At 27.3% G+C, this 19,465-nt stretch overlaps 5 protein-coding genes across 5 annotated transcripts; 1 reads left to right on the top strand and 4 right to left on the bottom strand.

Moving 5' to 3' along the window:
- On the bottom strand, window positions 1-1,078 carry Ap4AH (bis(5'-nucleosyl)-tetraphosphatase [asymmetrical], putative; the record flags this gene model as incomplete). The annotated part of the gene is made up of 5 exons (XM_029005425.1): window positions 1-115; window positions 239-348; window positions 467-570; window positions 669-811; window positions 1,074-1,078. The coding sequence occupies 5 exons, from the start codon at window positions 1,076-1,078 to the stop codon at window positions 1-3; spliced, it is 477 nt and encodes a 158-aa protein (XP_028862015.1).
- Window positions 1,079-2,205: 1,127 nt separating this feature from the next.
- Window positions 2,206-5,283, bottom strand: PmUG01_10023900 (conserved Plasmodium protein, unknown function; the record flags this gene model as incomplete). Its single annotated transcript, XM_029005424.1, has 1 exon — window positions 2,206-5,283. One exon carries the CDS (start codon window positions 5,281-5,283, stop codon window positions 2,206-2,208), a length of 3,078 nt encoding a protein of 1,025 aa, XP_028862014.1.
- A 1,828-nt stretch (window positions 5,284-7,111) lies between these two features.
- On the bottom strand, window positions 7,112-13,174 carry PmUG01_10023800 (conserved Plasmodium protein, unknown function; the record flags this gene model as incomplete). Its single annotated transcript, XM_029005423.1, has 1 exon — window positions 7,112-13,174. The coding sequence occupies one exon, from the start codon at window positions 13,172-13,174 to the stop codon at window positions 7,112-7,114; it is 6,063 nt and encodes a 2,020-aa protein (XP_028862013.1).
- Window positions 13,175-14,533: 1,359 nt separating this feature from the next.
- PmUG01_10023700 (S-adenosyl-L-homocysteine hydrolase, putative) lies at window positions 14,534-15,967 on the top strand (the record flags this gene model as incomplete). The annotated part of the gene is made up of 1 exon (XM_029005421.1): window positions 14,534-15,967. The coding sequence occupies one exon, from the start codon at window positions 14,534-14,536 to the stop codon at window positions 15,965-15,967; it is 1,434 nt and encodes a 477-aa protein (XP_028862012.1).
- An 862-nt stretch (window positions 15,968-16,829) lies between these two features.
- On the bottom strand, window positions 16,830-19,128 carry PmUG01_10023600 (conserved Plasmodium protein, unknown function; the record flags this gene model as incomplete). The annotated part of the gene is made up of 2 exons (XM_029005420.1): window positions 16,830-18,627; window positions 18,965-19,128. The coding sequence occupies 2 exons, from the start codon at window positions 19,126-19,128 to the stop codon at window positions 16,830-16,832; spliced, it is 1,962 nt and encodes a 653-aa protein (XP_028862011.1).
- Window positions 19,129-19,465: the final 337 nt, after the last annotated feature.

Genomic DNA, 19,465 nt, shown 5'->3' with positions numbered 1-19,465 from the left:
TTAATGAACTATCATATTTTCGTTGTTTTTCCTCAAAAATTCCTCTGCATTTTCCAATAAGTCAGATAAAGAATTTGGAAGAGAATATGCTTCTGATTCGTTACTGTGTATCCATCTGTACGTGAGGAAAAAAAAATAGTAAAATAAAAATTCGAACACATAATTTATTTCACGTATCTACATATTACATACATATTTTGTAACATTTTATCTCTAATTTATTTATAATAAAACATACTTATAATCTGTGTGTTCATCTGATAACTTGACATTCTCTTCATTATTTAACAAGAGAGCTAGGTAATATGTAGTCTCTTTTATCCTATCATTAACATTATATTTTAAGGTCTAACGGGTTAACAAATAAAGAAGAAATATGTAACACATACCGCAATTGTCATTGCTATTACGATAACTATGCTTTTTTTTTTTTTTTTAGGGTTTATTTTTCAAATGTAATACTTACTTTTTCGTAATTTAGTAATTTATATTTATCCTTATCTATACCAGTCTCCTCTAAAGTTTCTCTCATAGCTGTATCTAGTCCGTCTTCGTTATTTTCGTGCAGTCCTTCGTAAATGTGTATATATTTTGTATAATTTATAAAGGAACATAAAAATAATGAATATATATAAAAAAAAAAAAAATTAATTACACTGTTAGCTAACCTTTTGGAGGAGTCCAATGTCTATTTCCATAGGATGCCTTTAAAAATAAAAATTCAATTTCTGAATTTTCGCCTATAGCATTTTTTGTGCTGTTACAAAAAATTCTACATAGCAGCACGCCGTACGCTCGTACTATACTGTCACTAGAAAAAAAAAAAAAATAAAAAAAATAATATAAAATTATAATACGTACATATATATAGTTCATTTCTGCCACTTACAGCTTTATTATCATAAAACTATATGCTTCATTTATTTATCTATGCATATTTTTACAGAATTTTTTTCGACATAACTTTTCTGAACATTTTTTAGAAGTATTATATATATATTATGAGATCAATTCATAAATTTTTTTTTATAAACAGAATACAATTAGCACGCTTTTCTTCTCTTTTGCAGTACCTCATTGTGTCAACATAAATATATACATAAATATGTATATATATATATATATATATTCCAGAACCGTTAATTTTAAATTACAGTGATGAGTTAAAACCTTAGAATTTCTTATTTGCTAATTATGGATATACCTTCAAAATAGCATGTATGTATGTATGTATTGTGTATTATGCATTTATAATACATATATGCTGTTGGGGGTGAGTCCTTCAACAATTCTATACAGCTATTTTAAAATGAACTAATTTTTATTTCTCTTAAAAAATATTATATGCTGAATTTTAATTTTTCATATGTAACTAAACATAAATTCTATCAAATTAAAAATGCAGAAAATATCGTTTGATACACTGTAAAACGTACATAAAATATGTATGAAATATATAAATGTAATAATGCAAGAATAATAAGCATAAAAATATATGTATAGAAGCTGAACAAATATATAATTAATTAGAAACACAACATGAAAAAAACAAGTGTACTCGTAAGGCTAAATTACCGTACAATTTATTTTTTATTTTTCTATTAATAATTCATATATTGCATAATGAATAATTGCTTCTTTACCAGATCGATATTTCTATGAAAAATGAACTTATAAAATGTTTACATTATATTTTTTTTACCTTTTGAAAAAAAGAAAAAAGGAAAAAATCTTTATAATATTATTAAAAAGTATGCAAAAGTTTTAAATTTATATTATTTCAAAAACAAAATAATTTAATATTATTCCAAAGAAAATGATAAAAAAAAAAAAAAAAAAAATCAATCTAAATGGCAAATATATGCACAGATATAAGGAGAAATACGCAAAAATGGAAATAATGAAAATACTAAAAAAATTACCGCATTATTTGTAATGATATCGTATAAGTATAATATATGCTTATGTGTACATATGAAAATGAGCGTGGAATAACATATAGGAGAAGCGTTTCAAATATAGCACGACAGCGTATATAAGGCAGACGCGAATTGTGCTATAAACATGCTTACGTGTATGTATGCGTGTGAGTGTGAGTGTAAATGTAAATGTAAATGTAAGTATAAATGTAAGTGTAACTGTGATTGTAAGTGTGATTGTGATTGTGTATATAAACTGCTGCACACATTTGTGGCTCATCGAAATTCAAATTTTTTTTTTTTTTATGTAAAATATTTTCTCTCTTCTTTGTAAAAGAAATTTCTCGATGTTACTCCAGAATTTATTAACAGCAATGTAGTCGTCTTTTCTATTACTACGACTAATTCTGATGATATCAATATTACTACCAGATAATAAATCAGATGGAATTGTAACATCATTATACATAAAAACAAAAGTTTTAAATGGCTGAAAGAGAGCTGTTGGAATTTGAAATGGGTATATATTTAATATTTTTTTTAATGATTCTTTTGAATTTAAGATAGCTGCAATTACACATTTCCAATCTGTTTCGGTGAATTTTGTTATTTTATCATTTTCAATAAATGAAAACTTGACACTTTTGTTAAACATTTTAAAAATTATTGATAAGGAATCGTAATAATCACTGCTTTTGTTTATACTCTGAACAGGGTTATTATTACTACTATTATTTATTGTAGGTATAAAAGAACTGTCTAAATTATTATGAAGAAAAAATGACTCAATGTTGCTTCTATTAATTATATTTGTGCTACCCTTTTCTAATATTATGATGGGCCTTTTTTTATGTGTTAAGTGTATTTCATCTATTAATTTTAGAGTCTTCTTTTGAATACTCGGTTTAATATTATCATCTACAATAATATTTTTCTTAATACCATTTATATATACATTTTTTATACTACTTTTTTTAAAGAGCTCTTTTTCGAAAAAGTTATATATCATGGTGTAGTCACATGAGCATTTGCCTACTATATCGTAAGAATCTTTAACATTTACTTCCTTAACATGAGAAGAATTAACTAATTCTTTGTTGTTATCAATTTCTGTATCTGACAATTTGTAATTAAATAAAAATTTATTATTCGGTCTGTTTTTTATCTCCAAATAGTTGTTGTCAATAGTACGAAAATTAAGTGAGTCCTTTTTGTTATTGTTTTTCCTCTCTACTGTTTCGTCCTCATTTTTGATATTTGACATCAGCACAGAATCACCTTCTTGATTACCCTTTTTTTTTAATTTATTTTTTCCATTAAGCTCGAAAGAGAAGTTTTTCGAATCGTTAATATGAATATCATCAGAGCAGGTATCTTCACCAGATGTAAAACCAGGATCACTATTCAACCTTATCAAATCATCCCCGAAGGGGCACTTCCGATTTGCAAAATTGGGATCAAAATTAAGAACAAAATTATGCACAAAATTAACGACCGTTTTATTTTCTTTATAATATTTTTTACTGTTTAGGGAGCATATATACAATGCCAGTAAATTATGAAAGAAAATTATTTTATCATGATTACTAAAGTTTCTGACTATTTCGATAGGGGGGACTTCGCTAAAAAGAAATATCCTCTTCCTTTTTTTTAAAGATGCAAATGGAGCAGCAATGCCATTATTGCGGTTACTATTGTGGTTACTATTGTGGTTACTATTGAGGTTATTATTGTTATTGCTATTGTCGTTACCATGATCGTCAGTTGCTCTATGTTTACTAAATTCAGTTTTAGGCTGTTCATCAAATTTGCTTAAGGCCAAATCTAGCTCAAAGGTATCATTTGCCGCTAAAATTTCGATAAGGCTCCTTTCGTCATTTATATTAATGTAACTCTTTAAACCATTATTCAGGTCATAATTATTCAAATTATTATTACCATTACATAAATCTGTATATTTATTACCTTCCATGTATTTTATATATTCGTCATAAAATTTTTGAGTAATTAATTTTACATTTTGGTCAATTTGATCCATATTTGATAAATTTGTAAAGTACGTATTTTTTATTATGGAATATAAATTTAAATTTTGAAAGAAAAGATTTTTCAAATAATTATCCTCATAATAATGATTTAAAAAGTTATAATTAATTTCTTCGGTGTATGAATAATCATACTTTCTTTCTTCATTTGATTCATAGTAATTCGTCCCCTTCCTCTTCTTCTCCTCATTATTACTATATCTATTTTTGGCAACATTATCTGTGTCTTCGTTTTTAATCGTGCTCATCCCCCTCATATCACTGCTAAGGTTGAGGTAACGACTAGATGCATCTTCTTCATAAGAGATGGGTCCATTTTGTTTAATAAAAACAAAACTGTTATTCGTCTCGTTGTCCCCTTCTTTTACTGCATTTATTTCGTTAAAATTGAAGTACATTAATTGATCATATGAAAGAGATGATAAATCTTCTTCCACAAAATTATATTTTCCTTCTCCATTCATTTCAATGCCTCTTACTATAATAGGCTTTTTATATGAACAAGAGTATGCATAATCATTTTTAACATAAAATATTAAAGAATCCTGTATTTTATCTGAGTCGAATATTTTCTTGGTGTTTTCAAAAGACACAATATTTTCATCTCTCGGCAACGACACATTGTAGTTGTCCTTATCAGTGGTACTTTCCTGTTTTATGATAACTCCCAATTTTTCCTTCCTTTTTTGTCCATCCTCCTTGGTAATATTGTCATTATTATTATTGCTACTACTATGATTGTTATTATTACTACTGCTATGATTATAACTGTTACTATGGAGATTGATTCCCTCACTAGTTGCTATTATTTTCCTTTTCTTCGTTTTTAAATCTTTCCTGTCATTCTCGTTATCATTTTCATATTCCCTCTCTAGGTCTCCCACATTTTCAATGTCAAAAAGGTCTAGACCTATAATATGTTCTGTTTCCGCACGCACATAATCATGTAAATCAATTATTTTTTTTAAATCATATATATAAAAATTTACTTTTATGTCATCATTATCCTCATCGTCTTCAATATTTTTTATAATTTTACTTCTTTCTAATATGCTTATATATTTATAACCAATCGAATTAATATAAGAAAATGTATAATTACTTTTTGGTAAACAAATGAACAAATAAATGTCTCCTATATTATATTTTTCTTTTTTTCTACTTTCAATACCACAAAGAACATCGCTATATATATAAAAATTTTCTTTCTCAAAAACTATGATATCTTTGTTATCTTTCTTCATAAACTTTATATATTCCTTTTCTTCTCCTAAGAATTTTTTCATTAGTGCTTTTAAATTTAGCTGTTCGCTTTTCATCTTTTTATCTTTTCATCCGTATTATTTAGTATATCATGTTATGTAACACAATATGCGTCATTATTTTATGAACAAAATACCGTTGATACTTCGTTTATCGGTAGAAAACAAGGTCGAGGTAGCGAAAGGGAAAACGTAACCTCTGCTTCGCGTAACGTACATACGTACATACATATATACAGAAATAAAAACATACATATATATATATGCTTATACTCTCTTCTGTATAAATTAAAAAATAACAAACTTCAACACCTGTGACAGCGGGTAAGCGTACTCATAAATAATAACTAATTAAAATTTTTTTTTTTTTTTTTTTTTTTTTTCCTTAATAATTCCCTTCGCAAAACGTGTTACAAAAAAATTGATTTTGCAATTTTTAATAAAAAAAAAATATATGTATGTATCATTATACTTATATGTATATATTTATATATATATTTTTTTGTTTATTTACGTTCACTTGCGTGCTGTTTGAAATAACAGCTTGTAGCGCATTTAAAGCGTGAGTTCAAAATGGTATTACCTTGAGAAGTCCCTAATTTTTATCTTAACTTCTCCCAGCGTTGAGTATATTCCATATAATAAAAATTAAACAGTAATACAGTTCTGCATAAAGGATACAAGAGTAGTCAACAAATGTAACGCAGTATTATACAGCGCATATATTACGCACAACACACGCATACGTACATATATATATAATATATATCTATATATTATGCATTATGTATTGGAAGAACATCCATTTATTAGGGCCCCAAAATTACAAATTGAAAGGTTTACTTTAATCTTCTAGGAATAAAATAATTTTTTTTTTTTTTTCCCTTTTTCTCTATATTGCTTTTAAGAAGAGAAGAATTAAATTTGTGAACTATTTTGTCCATTCTAATATTTAAAATATTTAAATATAAGAAAAAGAAAAATTTGTTACCCATAAATATAGTAAAAATATATATAATAACAATCATCCCTTTTTGTAAAATGCTCGCTCAAATATGTGTAATATAAAATCGTTTTAACATAAATTTTTATGGGGAAAGAAAAGAGGAACAAAAAATGAAGCAGCAAATAAGGAGAAATTTTAAATGAACCCAATGGAAAGGTTTAAGGGAAAAATGGGACATCCACTTTTTAAAAAAACCTTTTTTAAATACTAAAAATGAAAAGTATAATAAAGTAAAAACAATATAAAGTAAAAATAAAATAAAGTAAAAACAAAATAAAGTAAAAACTAAATAAAGTAAAAACAAAGTAAGGTAAAAACAAAATAAAGTAAAAACAAAATAAAGTAAAAACAAAATAAAGTAAAAACAAAATAAAGTGATAATAAAAATGAAATGAAAACTATTTCACAGTCGTTTAATTTTTGGAGGTGTAAACAAAATTAGTACATGCACATACATAACACGTATGTATATGCTTATGGCACTCTTCTCAACACGTTCGTCTGGGGATGTACTTTTTACATATGATGGAAACACGAGAAGCACGGAAAATAATTGATTATATTAATTTATTACGCATAAAAATCAAGCCTCAAATGTTATGCAACATACAAAAAAAAAAAAATTAGTTCACAAGTGAGCATAAATATATATAGAAGCCAGTGTGTATGTATGCGTAAAATTACAAACAAGTCCCTCCAAGAACGAAGAACAATGAGCACCAAAAGACACCGCATTATGCTTTATTGAAAATAGTTTAAAAAAAAAAAAAAAAAAAAAAAGCAATCGCATAATTCGACTTAACAAAAAAATGGAGAAAATAGAAGAAATGGTGAGCAAGTATAGATATAAAGGCACACAAATGAAAAGGTGCTATATGTTTATTTAAACAACGAATCGACATCAAAGTCATCGGACATGTTCAACTGACTCATAGCTGCTTGTATATCTTCTTTGGAAACGTTGTGTTTCTTAATTAAATCTTTTATGTTATCAATAGTAATATTATTAGGATCAAGTTTTTTATCTCCTTGTGGATCATGAGTAGTATTATAGTTATCTATAACTTCTTTTATGTCTTTTTTTATGTCTTCAGATGTTGTAGTATCATTTAACAGTGCTTGCTCATCTAATTTTTCAATATTTTTTCTTTTATTTTTATTCATCCATAAAACAAATTCATCGAAATTTTTAAGAGCATCATTATCTTCACTACAAGAAATAGTTGATTCTGTTAATTCGTTATTTTTATTTTTTTGTAAACTCTGCTCAAGAATACTTAATGCTCTTTTAGATGAACAAGCATTACTATTAATTAATAATTCATATAAATGACCACTATTATTTTTAGTTGAGTACATCAAAATTTTCTGATTTTCTAATTCAGTTAAACAGTTGATCCAATCCTCATTTACATCGTTAAAAGTAATTGGAAACTCTTTTTTTTTAATAACATATTCTATATATTTATACATGTAATTAAGGTAAATGTTTTTTATATCATTAGGTTCAAATAATAGTTCATTATCTAAACTTTGTTTTTCTTTCCTATCTTGTTCGTTCTCACTACATTTATCTTCGCCCATGGTGTTTCCTTTAATCATGTCTTTTCCATTATATGTGTCTTTTCTATTACCTATGTCTTTTTCTTCAGCCATATCTATTTCTTCGCCTTTGTCCTCTCCTTTTTCTTTATGTTCATCACTCTGATTGCTCCCATCGGGGGAAAAGTACTTTGCTGTATTTATCTTTTCATATGTATACAGGTACTCCTCCAGACACTTCTGTACTTCCATGTTGTCATTGTATTTTGCTTTTCGAAATTCTATAATTTCCTTAAATATTTCATCATGATCATAGGATGCAATTTTGCTAATCAAGTTTTCAATATCAAATTTATCCTTCTCAGCTGCGAAATATTCTCTCTGCGACATTTTATTCATGTCCGAAGTGGGGCCTTCACTGCTGGCATAACTACCGCTGCTAAAACCATCACTCTTAGTACCACCGCTACTACTAGCAATGCTCGTATTGCTGACTGTATTTAGGTTCGATGGGTTATCCCTGTTAATGCTACTTTCTCTGGCTTTGCCATATATCTCCCTCTCGTTAAAATCAAAAGGCTGCATAATTTTAACGCCCTGGAAACTCTTCGAATATTTAAATACAACTGGTAAATAGGAACTCTTGAAATTATGTTTGAGGTATAACTTATTTTCTCTTTCTATTTTATTATCATTGTAAAAGTAATATATTTCGGCCATTTCTTTTAGTAGAACATTGGACAATATATTAATTGAAAATATATTATCATTAATTAATATTCTGGAGTTTTCAAACGTGTTCACAAAATTGGCATGAGTGGATAATATTTTATCATCTTTTATAAATTCTATTTGTACGTTATTTAGTTTGTTATTAAATATTTCTTTATTAAAAAAGTGAAAAAGATTATATGTTACATTTGTTCTATTTAATGAAGTTGTATAACCACATTTTTTTTTTTCCTTATCATATAAAAAAATTAATTTATTAATTTGATCTTTCGATTTTACACTTAATTCCTTTTCTATTTCGCTTGGAATTTTTGTTTTATTTGGAAAAATATCAGATATCAAATTAATGAGAATACCAAAAATATCTTTATTTTTAATTAAACTCATTAATATAATTTTTTCTTTTAATTTATCAAAATAATATTCTATTGAACTTAAATTTTCATTATACATAGTAAAAATTAAATTATTATTAGACGACTTAATTTCTTCTAATCTTTTATAATATATAATATCACAAGCATATTTACATTTGTTCATAATAAAATCTAATTCATTCAGTTTTAATTTTAATAACTCCTTTATACCTCCTTGAAATACTTTAAACAAATTTATGTAGTTATTTGTAAACAATGCTGCTGCAATGTGTTTAATAGGAATTCTTTTATCGGTCCACACACTTTTGCAGTCTTCTCTTTTTATAATATTTTCAATTATATTCATGATCCTTTGTTTACTAATATGTCCATTTTTTAACGTCACAAAAAAATTGCTTAAACTATTGTTATGCTTCACATTTTTAAACATGTGTAACTCTTCAGAATTTAAATAGCTCTCTAAGTTTGTTGTTTCATCCAAAAAAAAGGGCCAGTCGTTATACTCAATTAAAAATCGAATAAACTGCTTAATTTTGTTTATTTTTAAGTAATTAAATATGTCCACATTTTCGTCATCTATTGCTTCATCACTTGAGTCGCTTTCTTCACTGCTCTCTGAACTACTCTCTGAAATACTCTTTGTGCTTCCAGTAAGATCCTTTACATTGTTTAGGTCAACATTTGCAGGATCGATATTTTCTTCAGTATAATCCTCATACTGTGTCGTATCCGTACATTCCTGCTCGTCCTCATTCTCAAGTATTTCCTCCTCATCAATCTTTGGTTTTGTATCAATACCTAAACTGCTTCCATTCTTATCACCTCTTTTTTTACTACAGTTTTCTTTTTTTTTATATGCATTTTCTTCTTGTCTTTGGGACGGGTTCCCCTCCCCATAATTCTTTATCTTACTTTTTGCTTCCTTAATAGTTGAACCATCTGAATTGCCTCCGTATTTATGAATATATGTTGTGTATTTCTCATATATATTTAGGCACTCATCTAGAATAATTCTAGATAAAATTAAGGAGCTATTTATATCGTTATGTATGTATATAACAGCATCATTTGTTATATAATCAAAATTATAGTCATAAAAACTTAACCCTGATATGTCATCAGTAAATTTAATAACTATATTATTTGGCAAGTCAAAACGAAATATATATTTAGTATAATAGTTTAAAAAATAATAAGCAATTTCTTCCCTATTTTTTTTATTTAATAACATGTTTTTATTTAAAGGATATTGAATTACCAAATTTTTCATAACATAGTCCATTTTATTAATATTCATATTTTCATCATAAACACTACTGTCTTTATATAAATCTGATATAACATCTGTTTGCATAATTCTTTTGAAAAAGTATTTTTCCTTTGTTCTCATTTTTCTTATATTTCTAAACAGTTCTCCAATAACTACCATCATTTGTAATGTCATTATATTATTAGTCGTTTCTACTTTTTCACTTTTTTCATATTTTTTCAACATAGCATCTACATCTTCATTTTCATTTCCACTATCATTTAGAAATCGTAAACAGCAGTGGACTAATGCGTTATGTACATATGTTAAATCGAACTCATTTAATTCTTTTAATTTCTCTATTCCTTGAGTTAAATGTTTCGTTGAGTTGTTAACATCACATAAAAACAGCGATCCAGCAAATTCGTTTAGTGGTATTCTAAAACGTTGAAGTTTGATATTACTATTTTTGTCTTGTAGATTACCATGTATTATCTTTTTTTCTTGGGACTCTTTTCTGTCTTCGTTGTTTTGTCTTAATTCTGGAGAAATAGAAGTAGGGTCACTATAATCAACTACATCGTATGAATGTCCCCACAAGTTGCTCACATTTTTCTTTTTGTGCACATTCGTAGCCATCTGGATTGCCTTATTAATATCGCTCGTAACTTTAGACCTCAAAAGGAGGAAAACTATATCATCCTCATCTTCGGCCTCTTCTGAAGTCTCAAGCTCATCGGCAGCTACAGCTTCAGCCTCTTCCCTTTTCGCTATTCCTTCCGATGGTACACATCCTCCCTTTTTGACCTCATTTTCCCATTGTAACTCCTCCCCCGAGGTGGATCCCCCCCCTACAGGTCCGGAGTCATGCACATGCTCATTCTCCTCTTCATTATTAAAACTAGTTTGCGCATTTACATTCCTGTTATGAAAATAACTTTCTCCATAAGTAGACATAGAAGGAGTAGAAGAAAAGCTAGTTTCTTTCTCTTTTTTGTTATTATAAGTAGAAAATTCTTTATTATATTCCAGGCTGTAAAACATTTTACTGTTATTTCCAATAACATCTTTTATATAAGAAAAAAACTTTGCTGATTCCTTGTCAGTTAAGTTTAAGTCTCCCAGATACGGTGTATAATAATAAAAATCTATATTGTCTAACAAGCCTGCAATTCCATGTACATATTTTATAACTTTCTGCTTTGTTTCATCAAATTTTTTTGATTTATTGTAATTTTTTATTTCTTTGAATGGTAATATGTTCACTTGTAACAGCCTGTTATACTCATACATGATTTTTAATATAGTATAATTTAACAAAAGAGGAGAAGTCTTCAAAGCAGTGCATAATAAAATACTAGGTAGATTCATAAAATCTTTATTAACAATTTTATATGTTTTCATATTTGGTATATTTAATAACTTTTCTACCTTACCGTTTATCCAATAAAAATTAATCAAATTAAAATTTGGAAGTGCATTGTTAAATATTTTAAAATTAAAGTATGTCCACATATTTTTAATATGTTTCTCGGTTTCCTCATTACTTTTTAATACATATGGGGTGGAATAATTTATTATTTCGCTTTTTTTTGCTAAATAGTCGCTTAATTCGTTCTCATTTATTTTAAACATATCTCTAATTTTGTCAAAAAAATGCTCTAATATGTTTACTATTTCTTCATATTCTGCTTCTAATTCTAAGTACACTTCATTGTTTATCAGTTTCTTATTATTAGGATAAATAATGGAATCATTTTCAATTTCTACTTCATTTATTAATTTTGTATGAAACGTTCTATATATAATGTTTAATAAATAATTTTTTATATACCTTAATATGAACATAAGAAATATTTTATCCTCTAAATTCGATTTTAAATTATGTTCATAATAATAATGTAAATATTTATTTAAACATAATTTAATTGAATTTAACCCTTTTTCTAAAAAGTCATTAAATGCGTCTTTACCTATGTACACAGAACTAAATAAGGATTGTGTGGGGAAAAAAATATTTGTTCGTTTATTTAAATTAATATCAGATAACTGCTCTATCTCTTCATTATTTAAAATTACTTCTTTCTCCATATTCATTTCTTTCTTATCAGCACTGTAACTGTTAGAAGTTTGACAGCTATCAAGTAGTTGACTATTGACAGGGTTTGTTTTATCTGTGCCCTTGGTACTTTTAATCCCTCCTTGAAACATGGAATAACTTAATTTTCCATTTGTAAAATCTTTTGTCATAGATTGGCACATTTCTGCACTTTCTCTTTTATTTTGAAAAGGTATTAAGTTTACTGAACAGTCTTTTAAGATAGACTCTTTTTTATAAAACGTACTATTTACTTGATTTATTTTATCAAAATATTTTGTATTTACGCAATTATTTTCAATATCGTAATAATAAGTACTTTCTTCTTTCGATAGGAGCAATCTGTCACTCCATTGTTGAAATTTCATGTGCTCATTTATTTCCTCTTCAGTTAATATTTCACCATCTAAGTATTCCCTTTTCACTTTCTCTTTTTCTATCCCATTCCCTGTTTCGCAAGAAGGACCAGTTCCGCTCTCACCACCTCCCTTGCTACTGTTCCTAGGGATGCTGTCATTGCCTATATTATGAGGACGTTCGTTGTGTACGTCGTTCTCTTCGTTACTACTTTGCTCATTCCCTTCCCCACCAACCACTGCATTCTGTTCCTTACCCTTTTCCTCACCGTTTATAACGTTCTGAATCTCATCATTTACATTTCTTGCTTCTAAATATTTCTGCTCCCTATTAGCATTCTCTTCCTCTGTGGGAATAGTGCAATCTCCTTTCACGGGGTCGTTTAGATTTAAATAATTACATTTCTCCCTTTTTCTTATAATACAAAAATTTGTGTTTATTTGATACTTAGAAATGCTTTTTAAAATAGATGGTTCGATAAAATTTAAGTAATCATGAAATGTCCTAATTTTTATTGCTGCATTTTTTTGAAAAAGTTCAAGTATAATAACTACTGTTACTACATATTTTAAAATGTAATTTATCATCTTTTTCTTTTCCTTTTAAAGAAAATATTATTCGACTGAAACAACATCAAAAAAGGATAAGAAGTAACAAAAAAAAGGAAAGAGATGTAAGTTGCATAAACCTTTGCGTGCTCCCCTGTAGCAAGTATACAGACTTGCCTATTTTAACATGCGTACATTAAGATGCGGAAGCTTTGGAGCATACATATGTATATATATATATGTATACGTATGTAATATATATATGTACACGTATGTAATATATATATGTACACGTATGTAATATATATATGTACACGTATGTAATATATATATGTACACGTATGTAATATATATATGTATGTACATATACATTTATGTATGCATTGCAAAATTAAGGTGAAGAAAAAGAAAAAAGGCTCATGCTGTGTACATGTATGTTTGTATACGTCAACCTACATTTTAAAAAATGCGATATATTATCTGAGAAATACATATGCACTTATAATTAATTTTTCTTCGTTATAGCTATGTTTAAATTTTGATGCTCTCTTTTCAACTATTTTTCATTTTAATAGTCCTTCTATTACTCACATTATGAAAAGTAAAATGATACTACAGATGTGCACATGTATATATGTAACGCTTTAAAAACAACATAAACATGTATTAAACCGTTGAGTTTTCTATTTTGATTTGAGAAAATCAACGTAATAAGCCATGTATTGCTTTACATATATACTGTACCATACTAATTATATGGATTATTTATACTCTTTTTTTTTTTTTTTTATTGTATAGTAATGAGAAGTAATGTGCTGACTTACAAGAATATGGCTCTATAAAAAAAAAAAAAAATTAAAAGGAAATAAGAAAAAGAAGAGAACAAATAAAACAAAAGAAAAAAAATAATAATAAAATATGAGAGCAGAAACTAATCAAATATTGTGGTAGCAAATATAAAAGAGCAAACCGTAAAAAAAAAAAAAAAAAACACAGCAGGAATCCCCTTAATTTATGTTTTTATTGAACAAATTTTGTGCTATTTTTGTTTTTTTTTCTTATTACAATAAAATATACATTGATTGCATTTTTTACTGTTCTTATTATATTACTTAACACTCAGTAAGTTTCATGCTTGCTAGCATTCCTTTTTTTGAAATTTAACTTTTTACCGATTTATTTTGTCTCACACAACATTGCCCATACTGTTCTTTACATATACATATGTATATAAACATATATATATACATATATATACCTACATTTACATGTTCACGTCGTCAGTTTTTTGCTGAAGAAACACTTGCATTTCAAAAGAATCGAAAGGCAGTAATTGTTAATATATCACAAAGCACATCAATATTTTTGTAGTGCTATTAGTATTTCTGTCAAAAAAAAATGTATGAAAATAAAAGTAAAGTAAAAGACTTAAGTTTAGCTCCATTTGGTAAGCTACAAATGCAAATATCTGAAAATGAAATGCCAGGAATAATGACCATACGAGAAGAATATGAAAAACTGAAGCCTCTAAAAAATGCGAAAATAAGTGGGTGCTTACATATGACTATCGAATGTGCGTTATTGATTGAAACATTACAGAAGTTAGGAGCACACGTAAGATGGTGTTCATGTAATATTTACTCAACTGTAGATTACGCAGCTGCAGCTGTGAGTACGTTAGAAAATGTAACTGTTTTTGCATGGAAGGATGAAACCCTTGAAGAATATTGGTGGTGTGTGGAAAGTGCACTAACATGGGAGGATAATGAAGGACCTGATTTAATTGTTGATGATGGTGGTGATGCAACTCTGTTAGTACATAAGGGTGTAGAATATGAAAAATTATATGAAGAAAAAAAAATATTACCTGACCCAGAATCAGGAATAAATCAAGAAGAAAAATGTTTTCTAACGTTGTTAAAAAATTCTATTAGTAAAAATCCAAAAAAATGGACTAACATTTCAAAAAAAATTATTGGAGTATCTGAAGAAACAACAACTGGAATTTTAAGATTGAAAAAAATGGATAAAAATAATGAATTACTTTTTACAGCTATAAACGTTAATGATGCAGTTACAAAGCAAAAATATGACAACATTTATGGTTGTAGGCACTCTTTACCTGACGGCTTAATGCGATCTACTGATTTTTTAATTTCGGGAAAAATTGTTGTTATATGTGGATATGGAGATGTAGGTAAAGGATGTGCATCATCTATGAAAGGGTTAGGTGCAAGAGTATATGTTACAGAAATAGATCCAATATGTGCAATTCAAGCAGTTATGGAAGGTTTTAATGTTGTAACTTTAGATGAAATTGTTGAGAAAGCAGATTTTTTCATTACCTGTACAGGCAATGTTGATGTTATTAAATTAGAACATTTATTAAAAATGAAAAATAATGCTGTAGTTGGTAATATAGGACATTTTGATGATGAAATACAGGTTAATGAATTATTTAATTATGATGGAATTCATATCGAGAATGTAAAACCTCAAGTAGATAGAGTTACCTTACCAAATGGAAATAAAATTATTGTATTAGCAAAAGGAAGACTTTTAAATCTGGGATGTGCAACAGGTCATCCAGCTTTTGTCATGTCTTTTTCTTTTTGTAATCAAATATTTGCACAATTAGATTTATGGGAAAACAGAAATAATTCAAAATATCAAAACAAAGTTTATTTGTTACCTAAACATTTAGATGAAAAGGTTGCATTTTATCATTTGAAGAAGCTAAACGCATCCTTAACCCATTTGGATGACAAGCAGTGTACGTTTTTGGGTGTACCCAAAAATGGCCCTTACAAAAGTGATCAATACAGGTACTAGACAGGCGTTTACATTCGCACAATTTTAGGTATATATGTATATATATATATATATATATATGTATGTACGTATGCGTGTAATTATGAGCGTATGTGTGCATAATGATTTTCCTTATTGTGAAAAAATAATTATCAAGGGTATGCTAAAATAATATAAAAGAGAAAAAAAAAAAAATCAAATGTCAATGTGTATGCTTAGTATTTGCGTACTCTAATTGTGTGTATGTGTTACAATAAATAAAAATATTGTATTATTTGTACAATCGGAACGATTATTATAAAAAAAAAAAAAAAAAAGTGTACGTTTACATTTTTTCACCTATCTGTATGCACATTTGAATTTATCTGCTACTGCAATTGATGAATTCATCAATAATAATTCTTATAAAAAATGTTACGACGTTATAACGCGTAATTAGATATAATCTGCTTCTTTTTAATGAACAAAATTGCGGTTAAGCAGTTTTAAAATAATTTTTTTTTTTAATGACACTTTTTTCCAGAAACGAGGTTTTTCGGTAAAAAAAAATGTACATATTGTTTGTGATACAATATGCACGTAAGTAGGTGTATATATATGTATGTATACGAATATATGTTTATATGTATGTATTTATATACATATGTACATGTATGTACATGCATGCATGTGTACACAAAATTAATAACAAAGATTGCACGCATAAGTATGTGCCAAAAAATTAGCAGTTGCACTTTTTGTCGTCCGCAATATAAGCTATTTTTGTTTATTTTATTTTACTTTTTTTTAATTCATTTATTTTATGTTATTTTTAACATTTTACAAATTATAAATAATGTAAACAAACTTAACTGATCAAACTAAACAAACTTAGCTTGACAGATTAAACAAAACCAAGAGGTAATCCTAACGATTGCATCGTTTTTTCCTCTTCTAATTTTTCCTGAAACTTTTTGTTTATTTCTTCAACTCTTTTTAAATGTTTTACATCATTATCGTCTATTCGCATTAATTCTCCGCTTTTTGCTTTACTTTTGTTTTCTATGTGTGCACTGTCTTCCCGATTATTTACAGGCACTTCTTGAACATTAGTAATATTATTAGCTTTAATATCTTCCACAGTTTCGTAATGATAATTATCTCTTAACTGCGTTTTTCTAGAATGCATATGTCTACTACCTGAATGGTTATATCTTTCTTTATGACTGAAATGTTTATAATTATTTTCATAGTTCCATCTTTTATCGTTTCTGTCTTGGGGATTATAAGATTCTCCTTTATAATATTTTTTATTATCATGCTTATAATCTTCTTCTTCATCACTTTTTAATAAATACGACTTATTTCCTTTTTCATTCCCTCTATACTTATCTTTTCTATCATTTAAGTACTTTTTGTCCTTTTTTATATCTGTTCTATAATAATATCTATAGCTTTTAAATCTGTGTCTCTTTTCTCTTTCCCTGATAATATCTCTTCTAATTTCCCCATGGTGTCTATGCTTGTGTTTACGTTTTTCTTTTTCTACACTTCTATCTTCTATAATTTTGCTTTTACTTTCCCTTTTTTTCCCTTCATCTTCGTCTTCGTCCTCATCATTGTCCATGTCTTCAATTTCATGCTCACTCTCATCGTCATGTTCACGTTTATAATCTTCTTCAAATTCTTTTTCCTCAGGCTTTTGTTTCCCCTTCTGCATTTTTTTATCTTTATCTCCAATTTCATCTATTTTTGCAGAATGCTTATTCTTTGAAGATGTTACATTTTTATCATAAACATTTTCATTTTCAATTTTTTTTTTCCTTTTATGACTTCTATTTTCCTTTTCCCAAAATTTTGAGTTGTTCTTATACTTCTGTTTATTTATGTCGCTATCCAAGGAAGATAATTTATCGCTTGCTTTACCATCACTTGAGTTATCGTCACTCGTGTTGCTATAACTTTTGTTCCGATTACTTCCGTTGTGAACACCTGTGCTGCTATCACTTGTGTTATGATGATGCACATTTTTATTGCTTATTGTGTCAATCGAATCTACATAATGCCTTCTCCTTTTTTTTAATTCTTCAGATGACAAGTCAGAATTTTCACTTTCAGTAGTCATTTCTGGGGGGTCACTTGTATTATCTTTCCCACTTGAACATTTTTTTTTTATTTTTTTTATTAACTTGTTTTTTTTATTTTTGTTGTCTTTCCATTTTTGATCAATATCTTTATTACTTTTACAATTTTTACTTTTTTTACTTATTGTAATCTTTTTATAATCTTTACTCGATCGATAATTATTTGCATTTGAAGAAATGTCTTTTAAACTCATACTTTCGCTAACAGAATTCGTGCTATTACTAACTCCAAATGAAGATAAACTACTGGGAGATCTCCTTTTTTTTTCTTTGTTTTTTTTTTTTCTTCTTTTATTTTTGTAATAACTTGTTGAATAATCTGAATTAATTGAAGAGCTATAACTACTAGATTTATTTTGTTTATTAGGTCCATAATATTTTTTGTTATCCTGTAATGCTTTTCCTCCTTTCTCTCCATTATAGACTTTATCTTCTTTATGTCCTATATCTTCTTTTATTGTTTTTTTATTTTTATCCTGTTCCATTTTATCTTCCACATATTTTCTCTTTTTTGGTACCCACAACCCCTTTTCATTCTTAACTAGGTTTTTGCTTTTCCTAAAAACGGGGAAAGAAAGAACAGTGGCGTAAAAAAAAAAAAATAATAACACACACATTAGCGTAAAGGTAAATTTTACATATACCATGTTTAATGTGTGCATACATATATATATATGTACATGTGTGTATGTGTATATGTATATATATGCGCATGTGTATGTGTATATGTATATATATGCGCATGTGTATGTGTATATGTATATATATGCGCATGTGTATGTGTATATGCATATATACGTAAAAATGAACTTATAGGTATACGTTTATATAATATATACACAGAGATGGACGATCAGGACAATACTATTTCCCTGTTAATTTAATTTTGTTATACTTCAAGTAAGGCTTATTATCATAAATATCTTCACATATGCCGTCTTCATTCTTTAATTTTACCAAACTATGGGCATAATCCCAATTTCTATGTTTAATTAGTTCCTTATCATCCTGTTCTTTCAGCGATTTTTCTTGATTATAAACAGGTATCAACTTAGGCATTCTAAATTATCTATTATTATTTTAAAATGCTATATAATTTTACTTATTTTTTGTTTCTGTATTTTGGCATAAAAAAAAAAAAAAAAATTGTCACCATAATATAGCTAGATTTACGTTCAACTAAACTATGCTTAATTCATTTTTTTCTTTTTTTTCAAGGCATGATCCCATATTCGCAAAAAAAGATAAAATATAAATATTAACTTGTCATCTTGGCTTAATTGAAAGGTCACAAATTCAAAGAAATAAAAGTAAAATTAAAAATAACAAAAAAAAAAAGAAAAAAAAAAAAAAAATTAAAGGAACGACGAATTGTTTTTACAAAATACTTCACATC

The sequence above is a fragment of the Plasmodium malariae genome (genome assembly GCF_900090045.1).
Source record: "Plasmodium malariae genome assembly, chromosome: 10".
Taxonomy (NCBI): Eukaryota; Apicomplexa; class Aconoidasida; order Haemosporida; family Plasmodiidae; genus Plasmodium; species Plasmodium malariae.
Note: the sequence above shows the minus strand (reverse complement) of the source record. Positions and strands in the feature narration are given on the sequence as shown.